At 41.1% G+C, this 16,885-nt stretch overlaps 1 protein-coding gene across 1 annotated transcript in view; it reads right to left on the reverse strand.

The window, feature by feature from the left end:
- The window catches only part of TPK1 (thiamin pyrophosphokinase 1), a 208,728-nt gene that overhangs the window by 59,213 nt on the left and 132,630 nt on the right, over positions 1-16,885 (reverse strand). The window contains exon 6 of the mRNA XM_010581823.1: positions 4,907-5,018. Coding sequence (XP_010580125.1) covers positions 4,907-5,018 — 112 coding nt within the window. The remainder of the gene's footprint in view (positions 1-4,906; positions 5,019-16,885) is intronic.

The raw sequence follows: 16,885 nt of genomic DNA on the forward strand, positions 1-16,885 counted from the left end.
GGAAGTGGTTTGAGCTAGTTCAGAACCAAGGTACTCACATGAATCTTTCCGTAAGTGGAGTCCTACAGCAGTAATGTTGCCCCAACAGTGTGATCTGGAAGAGCATATCTAAAGCAGCCTTTCCAAACTGAATGCCAGGACCCTGCTACCTTGCTAAAGAGCTGGAACCAAATCTCCCTCCCACTAATTCCAAACATTCATTGAAATATGTGGAAATGGAATGAATGTATTACCTCAAATCCCCATTTCAAGCCCCTTCACAAAGTTTGACTGGGTGTTCAAGCTGCTGTTCAGAAAAAAAAATGCAAATACAGCTTTAGGGCCCCAGAACTACTGAGCTCTGTGCTCATCAGTCCTTTAATGTACGCCAAATGGTCTTTTTGGTTCGAAATCATTTCATGCAATGCTAAGCAATGGCCTCATTGTTGCTTTTGCTGACTTGCAGTAAAGCAGTGGGATGCCAGGCTGCCACCATCAGAACATCTGCTTTATTGGGAAAGTATTTCAGCAGGCCTTGCCTTGTAACAAATGATGTGACCCTGGAAGGCAGATAGCACTCCTGCAGGCAAATAGCTCACAAAAGGTCAAAATCACCCGAAACTTCAGGAGCAGCGGCACTATTTCTGTCACCCTGCCCTACCCAGGGTCTTAGAACTGTAATGAATAAGGGACAAAATACATCGCCGAAGCTCTGAAGATAGATCCCAGTTGATGGACTGGGAGTCTTCTACCAGTGAAGAACATGAGAAGGGAGGGAAGGAGAGGAAAGCAGAGGAGAGGGGAATCCAGCTGTGAAGCTTTTTACTCTGCCACTGAAAACAGACCTACTCCTGGGACTGCTGCTTAGTTTGCCTCAGAATGAACTGGGGCTGCAATATGTGCCATATAAACTATTTCAGTTATGAAACAGGTTACAGAGTGCTTATACAAACAGCTTCACTAGCACACAGATACCTGTCCATCTTAATTTACAGCCTTTCCCAGAAGAGTCCCTCACAGTCTAACTTATTTTAAGGAGTTACTCATTTTCTTTGCATGAACATTATCTGGAAAGCACAATCACATACACACATAGTTTATATATATATATATGCTGGCATTTTCAGTACAGGTATGACATACAGCATATCAAAGGCCATAGGGATGAAGAGTAAATTAGTTGGCAAGATTATTTTCTACAGCAATTTCCTAGAAAAGGAACCATTTCCTAGAAAAGCCTACCATTACCCTCCAACCTCTTCTTCAATGAGCAGTGCAGTTGATTTCTACCTTCATTCTTATTAACCTTCCATGAAAGCACCACTGAGGACCTAATGAAGAATGCTGGGTAATTCTGGCATTATTGGATTTTTCGTTATTTATTTATTAGACATGAGAGCTGTTATCAGCAAGCAGCCAGGTGAGTCAAATCAGATAAAACATTATCTGATTCCTGTGCTGTAAATCAGATTTTAATAGAAAAAAAAATCTGTATCCCTTTGGGAGTGGAAAGAATATGTTTATAATGTGTTCTGAATGTGTGCTACACAATAGCAAGTATGGATAAAAAACATTTTCTCTAATCAATTTTCCACTTTCTTCTCCAAGTTCTTTCACCCATAAGATGAGAACTAAAATAAATGAAAGTTCTGTTTGTGCCAAGTGCTAGAAAATAACTAAGGTAAGATAAGCATGCATAAAAGCATGCATACATGTTGCATCCTCACACAGACACACAAAAAATACTGAATTCTGCAATATTAAAAATATAATCAAGACATTGCTGTTTCTCTCCTGGCAGAATAATTTACAGATTTCAGGTTTATCTAATTCAGCCATTGAAATGAGAGCTTTCGTTGCCTACTCTCAACCCCAATACACAGCTTCTGTCTTTCTTAGGTATTTATCCTTGTCTTTTTCTATTCAGAAGCTATGAAGTCTCATGACAGCACCTGTAGATTAGACACAGATAACATCTGACCACCCATTGAAGGTTTTACAAATTTTAATCAGCAGAGTAATCTAGATAAGCTCAGACGGAAATCAGTGTTAAACATTAAAAACCTTGATGTGAAGCCAGCTCTTTCTTGTACTGCAGTGTTATTTGAATTTTGAGTTGCTGGAAATTACTGTTTGCAAAAATGAGGGCTCCCCTCTCACCAAACGCATCATATTTGACTGTTCAGACACAACTGAAATTCCGGAATTAATTTATCACCCAGTTACTTAAAACAAATATTTTGAGGACTCAAAAATTACTTTTTAAAACCAAATTTGTTAGGTCATATTCAATTAATTCCATAACAAACTGAAGAAAAAGGCTTTTCATGTCATGTTTGGCTTAAAAATTCCATTTCTTTCATGATTTACACATAAAAATGAATTCATAACCAAACAATGTTATTCATTGAGGTTTATGAAAGTGTGCTTAGAGTGCCATTAACGAATGAACAGGGAAAGCTCTGCCACTGCCAGCCATCAGCAGCAATGCTGACATCTATGTCACACTTCAGTATCTTTTTATTCCCTTTTCTTCCCAGGTGAGCCTTTGCTTCTCCATCAAAATTTACAGGAGGACTAACATTTTAAAAAGTTACTGCAGAACTACAGGCAGCACAGAAGTCATTAACAAATGAAAGCTAATATCAAACTTAGGTTATCTGAATATAAGGCTTATTTATTAGGGAGAAAATCCAACCAAATAACTAACTACATGCTGTATTTGAGATATTGGTTTCCCTTTTGGGGGATGCAACTACCTTTTAATTTGTTTTATCAGTATCTGAACAATAACCTGATTCAAAATCTGTATTTGGATGAGTAAAGGATAGCTCCAGTCACTTGGGCACAAGAGCAGTTTCAGGTTGTAATGACCTTGGTGTCTCAGATAGATTAAACACCTTCAAGGAAGACCAGATCATTTTAGTTTTTATATATCTGTGATGATAATGCAGAGAAATAAATGAAGGAACTACAGCCTGTGAGAAATGTGAATACTGAGACTGACAGTGTAGCCTGTAATGGGGTACAGTGTACACATCACTAAGGAAAACACTGTAAAGGTCCAAGGTTTCCTCTTGGAAACAGCAACAAGGACTGGGAGAAGCAGAGATGGTGGTGTCACGTTAACATGAAACAAGTAGGAAACAGTCACTTGAATACTTTTTTGTCCCCCAGAAAAAGAAGAAAAAAGGCCAAATTAAGTGTAATAAAAATCCCCCTAGGTCCATATCTAGCTATGCCTCTAAGTAACCTGAAGAAGTTTATTACAGCACAACTAGACAGATAAACATGGAAGAAACTGGTATGTCAGCCCAATCCTAGATGCAAACTTACTATTTGTTACCATTGCACCTCTTGCTGCGTTCCCCTGCAGCTGGCACAGCTAGACTAGTAACCCCCTTCTCCTTAGCTTCAGAAGATCAGGCAATCATAATTTAGTAGCAACAAAGCCATGTCATTTGTGGGAGCAAACAGGTCATCTTTAAAATTACCATCTTTCTAATGAGCCCCTTGTAAATCTGATGAAATTTATGTCATTAAACTCAAAAAAATTCTGATGTATCTGAAAAATAACTTTCTAAACCAAAAATCAAAGCCACAAGAAAGGACTGCAACCTCACAGCATCTACCACATTTTGATCCACAGAGTACCCTTTTGCAAAGCGACACAGGCTTCAGAGATGCTCCCTTCATTAGCATGAGGCTGGTTTGAGCTTCTTTCACCTCGGTCTGGAGGGTAGAACATTTACTGAGAAATAAGTAGTCCCTCAGTGCAACAGGCCGCAAAATTCACTGTACAACATGAGATGAGCAGATGGAAGATTCAGTACCTTACTTGTCAACTGTACTTATCAGTACAAATGAAAATATTGGACTCTTTCAAATTAAGAGAACATCCCTTATACAATACATTCAGCTTACATTCCAGTTTAAAAGGATGAAAACATCACTAGCCAGAGAGCTCTTTACTTGGCAAGTCTCTCATATCCTGAAATTAATGCCATATTTATATTTTTTTATCATTAGTGAGCTACTAATGCCTACCACCTCCTTAACTGCACATGCTCAAACACTCAGTGGAACAAGACACGCCCTAGACTAGCACAGGTGCTGCTGGCCAGCACAGTGGGTCAACCTCAGATTAATTACTAGCCAATGAAGGCACTTCACTGCAAACTTGAGAACCATGTGCCCTTTCTACATGGGATGATTCTAAAGTCTGGCCATGTAAATCAGATTGCACGACCAGAGCCTCTCAAATTACTCCTTTGGTTCTGTTAAGTTTTAATGAAACTTTATCTAAAATATCCCATTATTTTCCTGAGTAAATACATCCTAAATGACTCAGTGTGGGAGAAGGGGGCAGAAGGATGAAGATGGTTTCCATTTTTTTGGTCAAGAAACCTCCTTTCTCTACCGATAAATGTTCCTGTTCTAGATCAAATGTACTTTTTCCCACTTTAAAATAAGAAAAAGATCTATTCATTCAGAGTTGACAAACAGACAATATACATGAAGAAGTTCAGGAGAAGTGAGGTAGCTTTAATAATCTGTATCACATTATTATTTGTCTGTTGTAACTTTATGGCTTATAACCAGGAGTTTAGGCACTTGCAGCTTCCCCTCCCTGGAGGGCAATGTATTAAGATGGTAATGTATCATGACCTCAACAAATGTTCTATTTAAACAGCACAATGACTCCCAAATGGAAAACATGTTTCCGCCTGCGATATCTCAGGTTTAAATATATTTATCTTCTTTTTTTTTTAAAAAACCCCTCCATTTCTAGAAAAAAATGGCCTGGCAGGGATTCAGTGCCATGCTCCACCTTCAAATACCTAAGGCCCTTCAGCACTGGTGAGACTGGTGTAAACGTGCAGTTAGGATAACGTCAAACCCACCATCCCAGAGGTGTCTGACTTACTGAGGTTCCACCTGAGGCCTGTCGTGGTCACGCTCTCGCAGGAATTCCCAATGGGGATGAGGCCACACCAGGTGCCTTCCAGTCCCGTGTCCACATGCAACTTGTGCTTGCCCTGCAAGACAGAATGGCCTCTGGAGTCAGTGCTCACCAGGGACGCAAATGGCATTTGCCAACAGACCTTGCAAATAAAACAGAAAGTACTTAGATGGAGACAGATCCAGAGTGTCCCTCAAAAGCTCAGGAATATTTGGCTGCAGGAATTCAGGTCATTGGTGTTTACAGAGAGAGGAGAGACGTGTGCTTAGGTTCCAGACCTCAGGGCTTTCAAAAAGTTTGTTTCTGGGCTTTTCTAAGCAGAATCTGGCTTTGCTCATTCTTCCCTGGCATTTTTTGAAGAGGTCAAAGCTAGGCTCTTTATTCTTGTGAAATGAAGGCGTCCTGACCCATTCATTTGTTTTTTTCCTCATCTAAACATCTGTGTTTGACTTCCTAAACAACGCTAGTCAAAGCACCACTGAAACTCCTTCATTATTTTGACAACATCTGTAAAATTTCATGTACTTCTTCAGGGATGTACTCTTTCCAGAAGGAAGAATATGTGTAGAAACTTAACTAGGTGCTAGAGAAATTAACCTAAATATTTAGAGCAACATGCTTACACAAAGTAAGAAGAACAAAGTGAAATTAAAATACATTTTTTGTACATCTAAGATAAATTCATCTTGTAACTATCAAGTTCATGGGATGCAGGAGAAGCAGCAGCTATTAATGATGATGGATTTATGACCAAGCTGTTAATTAGTACTTATAGACCCTGTGTGAACATCTTGCGAGGTATCAGCATATGAACAGTTGCAAGGAAGAGTAGATAGTGGAAATCTTTTACAGAGTGAAAAAAACCCAAACAAACCACCCTGAATGTTAGAGTTCTGGCACAATTTGTGTTCTAAGAAACCAAGAAATTGTTTATGAAAACTAGCTACAAGAAAACAGCAAATGCGAAACAGTGACAAGATCAGTGGAGAAATCATCCTCTGGCCTCTTCTACACAGGTAATTTATTCTTTCAAATAAACATGGGCTTCATCTGGGGGAAACGTTAGGGTTCTTTGAAATAGAGGATTTTGGGGGTTTTATTTTATCCTCTTGTGGATGCACAGGCAAGTTAAACCCCTGAGCATGTCTTTTACACACAAATTCTTCATCACTATAAATAAAATCACATATGCCTATTTATTAATCTACTAAAATAAAAGAACTCTCTGAAACCCAATGAGTATTCAGCGAGTACTTTGTTAAGCAAGAAACCAAGGTTTTATACCAAAAGAAAAAAGAACAGCTGAAGTGTGAAACTCAGGTAAATGTCCCAAGCAGCAAAAATACTTTCTCACAAATTTTCTTTTGGGGAATGTATTTAAGCTTTTTTCTTATGTCCTGTCCTCTCATATGCTCATTCCAAATGCCCTTGCAAATATAAAGTCACTAGTTATATAGTCAAACCTGGAGGCAAAATATCTTATTGCTGAGATGTTGATGTCTGAGGCGTTCGACAGCTTCTCCTGTTAATGCCAAATGCATTATGAAGAAACAACTTCAATACATGTCATGCTCTCAGTTAACAAATGAACCTTGGAAAAGCTGTCAATTAGGGAGTATCAGATTGCATAGCTTAAGCCTGTTTGATTGTTTGCAGAGCAACAAGAAAACCAATCCAATATCATCTATCTTCTCAGGGTGTCCAGCTTCATGTGGTGATGAGCCATGTATTTCTACAGTGGTTGCAAATGCTTGCCTGCCAAAGTCAGAGGTGTAACAAATTCAGGCTTGATAACCTTTTAGCTATGCAATATGCCATGCTACTTCTCTCTCGCAGTACAGAGGGAGGAGGAAAGGGAGAGGAGAGTTACAAGTACAAGCTCTCTTGTTATGCAATTGCAGATACTGTCTATAATGAAGCTGATGACGAAGGAGAGAATGAAGGGGTAGGACTGTCTGTTCTCAATGAATGTACATATTGCTGCTCAGAGCTACTTAAGGAGAGGAGCACACTCACTACATTTATCAATTAGTAAAGGAATATGAAAAAGAGAGGTAAAAGTAACTGGCCCGACAGAGAACCTGATTAAGTCCTGTATTCTCAAAAACTGTGTCTACCTACTATTAGGTTTGCATTTCCTATTTTATGACATTCTGGCCCAGCTTCCAGATAGGGATTCAATTCAATAGAATTTTATGCAGAAAGCCGCCTTTCTGTGCTCATGAAATAAATCTTTAAAACAAAAGATGCCATTACCAGAGGCTTGCCAATATCCAGGATTTTTTCAGGAATCTTTCTATGTCTGATACTTCCCTAAAATCCCAGTTCACACATCCCAGTGATTATATGAGAATCTTGACTTTCTTCCCTAAAAGGACATTTTCTAGCCCTCAGTTGTTACAAGAAATTTCAAACTAGGAGCCCAAAGGGCTAAACCCAAGGCAGCAAGTAAACAGGAATTGAAATATTAAAATGCAAATTATTTTTTTAAAAAAGTCTCAACTGTTAAGCCAAACTCATGGCTTAGGGATTGGTTCACTGATATTACACAAGACAGTTTTTAAGACTTTTCTTTAAATAGATCAATAAGGGATCTTAATATTATTAGGCACAGTGGGGACAGAAAAGGGAAATGATCACTGGGAAAAAACAAACAAAACCCCCCAAATAACCCACTCATTTTTGCAAAAAAAAAAAAAATTAATCAGCCAATGCATTTGTACAGTAAGGCTCTAAATTCGAAGCACTGTGAGTCTGCCATGGGGAAAATGAGGTGCCCAAGCTTACCTTCAAATTTTTGAGTACAGATCTTTCAACCAAGCAAGATGGAACTGCTATTTGCAGGAGGAAGAGAGGATCAGAGCTTGTAATTTGCAAATATAAGTAATAATTTGTTCTATTTAAGTCTCTGTGATTAAAGGAACAATTATATACTGGCACTTAAAATATGAAACTGTTTTCAGTTTCTGCAGAACTCAAAGTTCCAAAATTAGGATTAAAAAGAAAACCAATTTTTGACTAAATAAATCCTTCCTTCTTAAGTATTTTTGCCTCTGTAGGAGGTAACTGAAATATTTTCACATTTAACTTAAGAATCAAATATTACCATGTTTGAATGATACTGGTGATAAAATAATGGCAAATAATACAGCTGCATTGATTTTTATCTTATTAAGTCAGTTTTGAAAAACATTGATCAATCTTCAGCATTGATTTTTTTTTCTTCGTTTTGTCTCTGATGCTGGGAAATAAGATCAATTTCTAAGTTCAGCAATAAGAAAAAAATATCAGAAGATGTTTTTAATAATGCTTCATCCATATAGGTTAAACTTTTCCTTTTGATTCTAATGTCTTGTGTTATAATAAAGCATTTAAGCAGTGGTGGTTAAATATAAACCCACTCCAACCCCGTTTTTTGCAGAGGAAAGACCTAAAGACATAGTTGTTCTCTGTCACACCTCCTAACTTAAATGAATGGAATTCTGATTGCCAGGAATTCATATACCTAACCTTATTCAAGGTTGTAAGACACTAAAATCCTTAGTCAAAAGTTTGCAAGCTGAAAAGCATATGAACAGTATCAAGATAAAAGCTGGTAGCTTCTACGCATGCACAGATACCCCACAGGCACTTCATAAAAGTATAGAGAAAATTACTTCTACAAGTGCTTTCCAGACCAACTTGAATAAATGTACGCAATAAATGTATACCTTAAAATAGATATCAAGCAATGAAATGTTATGAAAGAGAGAGAATGGGGACTGATCTTCAGTACTGTGTTCTGAAGGGATCTGAAGGAGGGAAGCCTGGAACCTGGCAGGTTGAAACTGGACACAGAGGAGAGGCACAAAGACAGTTAAGATGCTGGGGAAGAACAAGGAATTAAAATTAAGCTTTAAAAAGCAAATGAAGAAAGATAAAATAAACAGATCTCAGAAACTGCTGAAGGACTAGGCCATGTGAAAGGTAACAGGGAAGGAAAAGGAACAAGTTACAGGATTAGAGGACAAAGCAACCTTATTCTAATTTTCAGGCTGCCCTGACAGTTTGTCCACTATAAATAAATCTACTGAATAACTTATCTCCTAGAAGTTGCTGATTTTCTAAACAGCATACTTTCACCTGTGAAATCTGGGACTACAGAGAAACAGGATTTCTTGAGATCTGGCCAACTGCTCTATGATACCTTCTCCACTAGCTAGATCTTGTTTTCCATAATATTTTGATAAAACATCTTTTTATATCAGACTTATTTCAATGATTACTCCATAGATGGCAGCACACACTTGAAAACAACAACAGCAGCAAAAAACTAAATACAGATGTCATAGTGTTACCCAGGGAAAAGGCAAAAAACACAATCTGTTTTAGCACATAAACATCTGGGTGCAGAAGATAGTATATAGAAAAAAGACTCAGAGAATGGGTGGAAATCAACACGATCACCAAAGACTGCAGCAGAGAGGAGGAGGAAAGCAACAAGGATGAAACCAAGCTGAGAGCATTTGTGTTTAAAATAAAATTCAACATTTATGTTTAAAATCAGCGGTTCAAGGCCAGGTTGGATGGGGCTTTGAGCAACCTGGTCTAGTGGAAGGTGTCCCTGCAGTTGGGTTGGAACTAGATGATCTTTAAGGTCCCTTCCAACCCAAACCATTCTATGATTCCATGATTCTATAATAAATGTCATGATTGGCAATAAAGTAAAAATGAAGTTCCAGAAATTTTTCTACTAATCATTAGTTGTGTAAAAGCTTGACTTAACAATAATGAAAGCTTTTAGGCTGAGATTCTGAGCATGATAAATACAGCCAATTTTTTAAAAAGGATGTATCTAAGAAGAGCTATTTTGTTATAACCCTAAAACATCATCAATTGTCTTTTCAAACAAATACACATAGTGCCAAGTTGCTATTACATGAATGCTATTCAAAGAACGTTATCTGAGCCAGCCAGGCTTTTTGTTGCTATTGAAAATAAAAGTATCCACAGTTCCAGTGAAAACTCAGAAGTCTAAAAGCTCTTCTATATCATATCAATGACTGCTTAAACTCATATGGTAAAACCAGCAAATTTATTGTACTTCAGAACAATATTAAAAACTGTTGGACCCAATCCTGCTGATCCTTACTATCAAATGTTAGTAGTGCTCCTGGACTGAAATGGATAGATTTCAGTATATCAGTTATTTGCAAGACGGAGCCCTACCAAGCCTACCCTTCAAAAAGAGCACTTCATAAAATGACGACTCTATAGTGAATAAAATCCCAGGCAGTAGAGAGAGAATAAATTATAATCATTATTAGACCCAATTAATGAACACATCTGCTTCAAACCAATTTATGACAAGGGTCTAGAAAGAAATCCCTGTGGAGGTAGGTGCCACTAAAATAAAAAGATTTACTATACCCTGAGGTTATACATTTAAGTGGTTGCTACTGCATATCTAACGTACAAATTATCCATGAAGAGCAAATGATCCCAGAGTTTCACACGTTCACACATGAACTTTTTCTACAGGCCTAGTAAAACCCTTCTGAGAGTACTCTTCTCATGTAATATCAATGACATGTTTTACTGAGCACAGTAGGTGCATCCCTTGTTTGCCCATCACCTGTTGCAGCATGAGCAAGTAAAACAACTATCTTCTGCAGTCAAGCCTGTATGACTGACAAGAAAATAGTGATTATAGGTGCAAGAAATGCAAAAGTATATTTGTCTCTGGAGACTGCAAGCAGTTGAAACTGCCAGGAGTGTAGACACTGCTAACATGCACACAAATGAAGTGATGAAAGCACTTTATCAAGAAAATAAGATACCAGTGAATACAAAAGCTACTTTAAAAGGGAGTTTGGGTGGTTTAATCTTTTCATAGACATATCTTAAAGATTGACAAATGCCATAAATACCAATTATTGGTCTCCTCTGAATACTACCCTAAAGAAAAACTCATTCTGTTGAAACTTCCCACTTGCAAATGAAATTCCACAACATTTTCTTCAGTCTACCATAAATCAATGCAAAATACACCACAAATGCAGCATGAAACTACGATAATCAAGAACTGGCTGGTCCTTCTCTAAATTCAAGCACTGGCCCAGTGTGACATTTTATCCTTCAGCTTGTACATTTGATGCCCTATCCTCAGTAGACCCATCATTATAGGTTTAATTAGCATTTTTAGTGATGCCTTAAAAAAATCAGAACCATTTTCTTTATATCTGTTTATGAGACTACAGAGTATAATAGATTGCAGATAAGAGTGAAAAGTAGACAAGCTGCTGAAGATTTCATATGGCCTGTATAATTATTAGGCAATGTTGTAGTTAAATTGTCAGTCTAGAGGGGCCTTTACTAAGGGCACTAATATTCTATAATTCCTAAGTGATGAAACTTACAGCATAATCTTTCTCATCATCCACCAGTTCATAATACATTTAGTGTCACTGCTCGTTCTTTTTTGTGCATTTCTACAGGGCAAGAGTCCGGAGGATCTCTTCTACCTAGACTACATTCTCTTATTTTCCTTGGTATTAGAAAAGTATAGGAGTCAATTTAAAAGACAGGATATTGTTCACCTAACTTGTGGCAGGAAACAATTTCTTCTTCATAGCACTGAATTACTAAGTATTGCTGGAAGGCACCTTTATGCTATGTAAAAATACACAGAATTTTTGTGCGAATATAGGGGTTTTTTTGTTTTGTTTTTTGAAAGTGCTTAGGCTCTGTTGCTATACAAGAAAAAAGTATGGTTACCAGGCCTAATACATACCAGTGTTTTCTCACATATTTTATACAACAATATTTGATACTTTTTTTTTCTTGTCTGGGTTGCTCTGATCGGGTTGCTTTCTCTATGCATCTTGCTTTCTCTTCCCTCTTACAGCTAATCTGTCTTCCCTTTCACATATTTCTTCACAGTCCATCCTGTGATGGAGCCTATCATGTCCTGTTTAGTCAGAAGAGATTAATTAATTTTTCCTATCATCAACTACTGACCATCTGAATCTTGCCTGGCTGTTGTAGCAGGCACCTTTGTGACTTCCCCTAATATTCAAATCTGTTATCTGTTCTCAGAAGTCTTCCCAGACATACTGGCAAATCTCCGTAGCTCTTCTCCTCCAAAATCTCACTTGGAAATCTTCTCAACTACATAAGTAAGGAGAATGGTCAACAGGCTGCTGGTCAACATCTCCTTATAATTTCTTGTACTCCTTAATCTACATCCATGTGATGCCCTTGCTTTTTTATGGGTTATATGATGCAGCAAATCATGCACCCACAAATCCTCTTATATACCACCATCCTTTTAGTAGAACTGGCTTTGTATTTGGGGGTTTCATGTTAGGATTAGGGGCTTCATAAAAGCCTGGCCTCTGTAATTTCTTTGGTGCAAACTGATGGACAGAGTTCTTTGCACTGAGTGGGGGAATCTCACAAATGATCTTTTCTCCCTTTCATTTCAGACTGTTACTTTCCCATACCTCTAGGTAAGAAAGAGAGAAGCTTGAAGTAGTGAAGCATGAACTTCTGAGACAATTTTCAGCACCCCTTCTTGATCTCTGTTACAGGAAGGAATAATTTGCTGTTATTATAAAGATATTCATTGAACTAGGATAAGAAACCATATCTATTTTCAGTAGATGGGGAAACAGTTTCTGCTTTATAACAGCAGACTTTGAAAAAGTATTATGCCCCAGATCTTGTGCTAGCAATGACTGACTGCTTCCCTTTATATGCATGAAATTCAAAGACCTGTTGCTCAGGTCAGGAAGAACAAATATAATTAAAGAAACTTCAAGCCAGCCATTCAACCATAAAATTTTTTCTCCTCTTTTTTCTATTTTCTCCCCATTTTCTTGTATAGCTAAGTAGTCAGCTGGAGATTACAGTCTACACAAAAATCCATTCTTTTCTTGGAGCACATGGTGGGGGAACCGAATACTGTACTACACTGAACTCTGTTTTCCTCCTTTGTGAATCACACTTGGATAGGGGTGTGAAGTTTATTTGCAACAGCCTTTTTATAATGGATATAGCTTCAGTTCCCTTGCATTTCAGTGGGAACTGCACCCAGGTCATCAGTGTCATCAGTGACAGATTTGGTCCTCAGAATACAGAGGAATATTCACAAACACATTAAAATAATTCAAAGTAGGCCAACCTGAGTCCTAAATATTTGACAGTGATTTCTTACCATAAACAAATACAGTCAGCCTGGCATCTTTTCTCACAAGACTTTGAAGCTCTGAAAGATGAATGCGTCTTTCCAGCACCCCATTTGTCATCACAGTTATAATTCTGAGGGAGCATCCCAAAAGAATTATACTGGTATATTTAAAATACCACCAAAATGTAGAAGAAATTGTATTGTGTAGCAGGCAATGAAACAACAAAATTCCCATGTGGCATTTACCTTCTGCCTTCCTTAGACCTATGTGGAGGACCTCTTAGATTCCCCCAAATGAGTATCCAAAATTATCAACATGCTGATAGCATACTCAACCTTGGCATGACATGGTTGAGTTTAAAACTTTTGGTGTAATGAGAAAAAAGTTTAGCAGAGTTCCTACCCTGGATTTCAAGAGAGCAAACTTGAAGTTATTCCAGGAGCTTCTTAGCAGTGTCCCCTGGGAATCTGCTTTAGAGGGCTTATGGGTCCACAAGCACTAATCAATTTTTTAAGCACCACCTTTTAAAAGCACAGGAGCAGGCAATCCCTTTGTGTCAGAAGTCAAGAAAGCAGGGCAGAAGTCCAGCTTGGCTGAACAGGGAACTCCTCTTGGAAGTCAGAAGAAAAAGGAATTGTACAATCTCTGGAAGTGAGGTCAGGCTGTGCAGGAAGGTCACACAGCTGTGCTTCCCCTGTGCAGGGAGAAGACACAAAGGGCTAAAGCTCAAGAAAGGCTTTTTTTCGGTATGTTAATAGCAAGAGGAGGTCTAAGGAAAACATTGGACCAATACTTGTTGAAAATGATCACCTGACAAATAGGCATGAAAAAAAAGTGGAGCCATTCAATTTTTTTTTCCTCAGTCTTTAATAATACTGATAGACCTTGGGCTGCCCTGTCCTCTGAGTTGGAGGACCACGATTGCGGGAACGGTGATTTTCCATTTGTGGGCACTGACACTGTAAGGGACCACTTGTATCAATTTAATGTTTATAAATCCATGAGGCCTGATGGGATTCATCCCAGAGTACTGAAGGAACTAGCAGATGTTATGGCAAGACCCCTCTCAATCACGTACCAAAGCTCTTGGGAGCCTGGGGAGGTCCCTGCTGACTGGAAGCTAGCCAACGCTACTCCAGTTTACAAGAAGGGCTTGAAAGAAGCCCCAGGAAACTACAGACCTGTTAGTCTGACCTCAGTACCTCAAAGAATTATGGAGAAGATCATGCTGGGTGCTATTGAAAGGCATTTTAAAAATAATGCAACCGTCAGGCACAGTCAACAGGAGTTCACAAAGAGAAAGTCCTGTCTAATTTGATATCCTTCTGTGATAAGGTCACCTGCCTGGTGGGTGAAGGGAAGCTGGTGGATGTAGTTTTTCTGGATTTTGATACTGTCCCTTCCAGCATCCTTCTGGACAAGATGTCCAACTGTGGGATGAGCAGGTAAACAGTGCGCTGGGTGAAGAACTGGCTGAATGGCAGGGCTCAAAGGGTCATAGTGAATGGGGCTACATCTGGCTGGTGACCAGTCACTAGTGCTGTTCCTGAGGGCTCAATTCTAGGGCCAGTTCTGTCCAATATTTGTATCAGTGATCTGGAGGCAGGACTTGAATGCACGGTTAGTTTTTGCCTTCCAGAACTTGCTCCGCCGCTGTGCTGCTTGCTGCAGTGATGCTTGAAAAGCGCTCTCACACCTGCCCTGCACTTGTATTGCACACCGGGAGAGCTGGAAAGTGGCAGCTCCTGATGGGGCAGCAAGCCTGGAGCCCTTCCAAGCACAGGCTGTTTTGCACAAGCAAGAACCCCTGGGGAAATGCAGCCAAGGGAAGAGCAGAGCTCACTCCTGCTACAGACTGGCACTGGGCAAGAGAGCCCGAGAGAGCCAGGGCACGAGCGGTGCCTTGGAGGTGCAAGAGCAGCAGGCAAGGACCTACCAAAAGGGCCCAGAGGAGCCCTGACAAGGGGCTGTGCTCAGTGCTACAGAGGACAAGAAACAGCCCCTGGAGCATCCCTTGGAGTCCGCCCTGGGAGTCAGAAATCTTCCTCCCCCTGGATGTGGGGCATGAGGGCCACCTTCGTGGAGCATGAGCAGCAGGCACCTAGCCACAATGGCCCAAAGCAGCCCTGGCAAGGGGCCATGCTCAGTGCTGCAGAGGAAGGCAAAAAACCCCCAGGGACACTTGCTAGCCCACCGTGGGGGAAAAAAAGCCTTCCTCCCCCCAGCTGCAGGGCACGAGAGGCCATCTTTGTGGTGCACGAGCAGCAGGCAGTAACCTAGCCAAAACGGACCGGAGGAGCCCTGACAAGTGGTCATGCTCAGTGCTGCAGAGGAAGGCAAAAAACCCCCGGGGACCAGTGCCAATCTGCCCCGGGGGAAAATTCCTTCCTGACCCCAGAGCTGGCGATCGGCTATTCCCTGAGCACATGAGCAAGACCTGCCTCCTCGTCCCACAGACTGGTCGCGCCTCCCAGGAGATGCCCAAGCCCTGTTCTCCCTCAACCTGGAGCCGTCTCAGGGGCTTCTGAAAGTGGCCAAATGCCCCCAGCCTGATCAACCTTGGGGGCAAGAATCCTTCCTGTGCCTTTGGGCCACCAGTGGGTGCTCCAAAGGACTGGGACCCCTGGCAACATCTCTGCATCCCATTTCTTACGGCTGCTGCCCCTGGCTCTGCAGGTGATGAGGATGGTGAGCTCTGCAGTGCTCCTCAAGAAGGCATTCCCATGGTCTTGCCACTGCTTATCCAGCTGAAAAGGCCTGGCAACCTCGGGCACCACCAGGGCTTGGTGGTTCTTCTCATCTCCTGAGGGGCTTGTGTCTGTTCCCCAAAGGTTGAAGCAGGATTCCATCCATCAGATGGGCTTTGAACGTGGCCCTGCCGGGAGATGGTGTTGCACTAGAGAACCTCCAGCAGCCTGGTCCAGTCTCCAGTCTTCCTCCCTCAGCCCCACCAAGTAATTCCACCGGCTCCTCAAGGACGTCCTCTCGGATGTCTTCGGGCTGTCCCCGGGCCATCTCTGGCAGCGGGGCACGGGAGGCTGCCCCTTTTATACTGCCCCGGGGCATTGTGACTGCTGCACTGCCGGGTGGTGGCACTGTGACACCGGGGTGACGGGGCCCCCCACGCGCAGCCCCTCCGCCCAGCATCCTTCGGAGGAAGGCCTTTGGGGTGCTGGCCCCGGGGGCTGTCCCTGTGCCCAGGAGGCCCAGGGGGCTGTCCCTGCCCTTGGTGGCCATGCACTGGGCCAGCTGCTGGGTGTCCCTGACACCTCCTCTGCCACCCGGCTCCCAAGGACAAACCTGGTGCTGTTTCTCTTCTCTCAGGCCATGGCAGAAACCAACCCTGCAGCCCAGAGACCACCCCTATTAGCTGTCCCCTCTCTGCGCCAGAGCTAACGGCCGTGAGGCCCCACAGCGAGGAGGACCAGGGACTTGATCTGGCTGGACACAAACATGGGGAGTGTGAGGAGGGATGATTTCAGTAGCTGCAGCCTGGAGGAAAGCCAAAGTGTAACCAGAGCCATAGGTTGGGATGGATGGTGCCAACAGCCCACCATGGAAATAAGTCAGGCTTTGAAAAAAAAGGGAGCGGAGGTTACACTGGTGTGGTGGAAAGGTTGGTCATTTTCAGACCTAGAACACTGGGATCTGTGCCCAAAGCACAGCCAGGCAAATGACGACTCTTCCCAACTGGGAAAATAGCCCATTGCTGCTATTGTCGTCACATCCCCTTTTCCCACTGAAACCAAGCTGCACAGCTCCTCTATTAAAG

The sequence above is a fragment of the Haliaeetus leucocephalus genome, unplaced genomic scaffold, assembly GCF_000737465.1.
Source record: "Haliaeetus leucocephalus isolate CR32 unplaced genomic scaffold, Haliaeetus_leucocephalus-4.0 Scaffold808, whole genome shotgun sequence".
NCBI lineage: Eukaryota > Metazoa > Chordata > Aves > Accipitriformes > Accipitridae > Haliaeetus > Haliaeetus leucocephalus.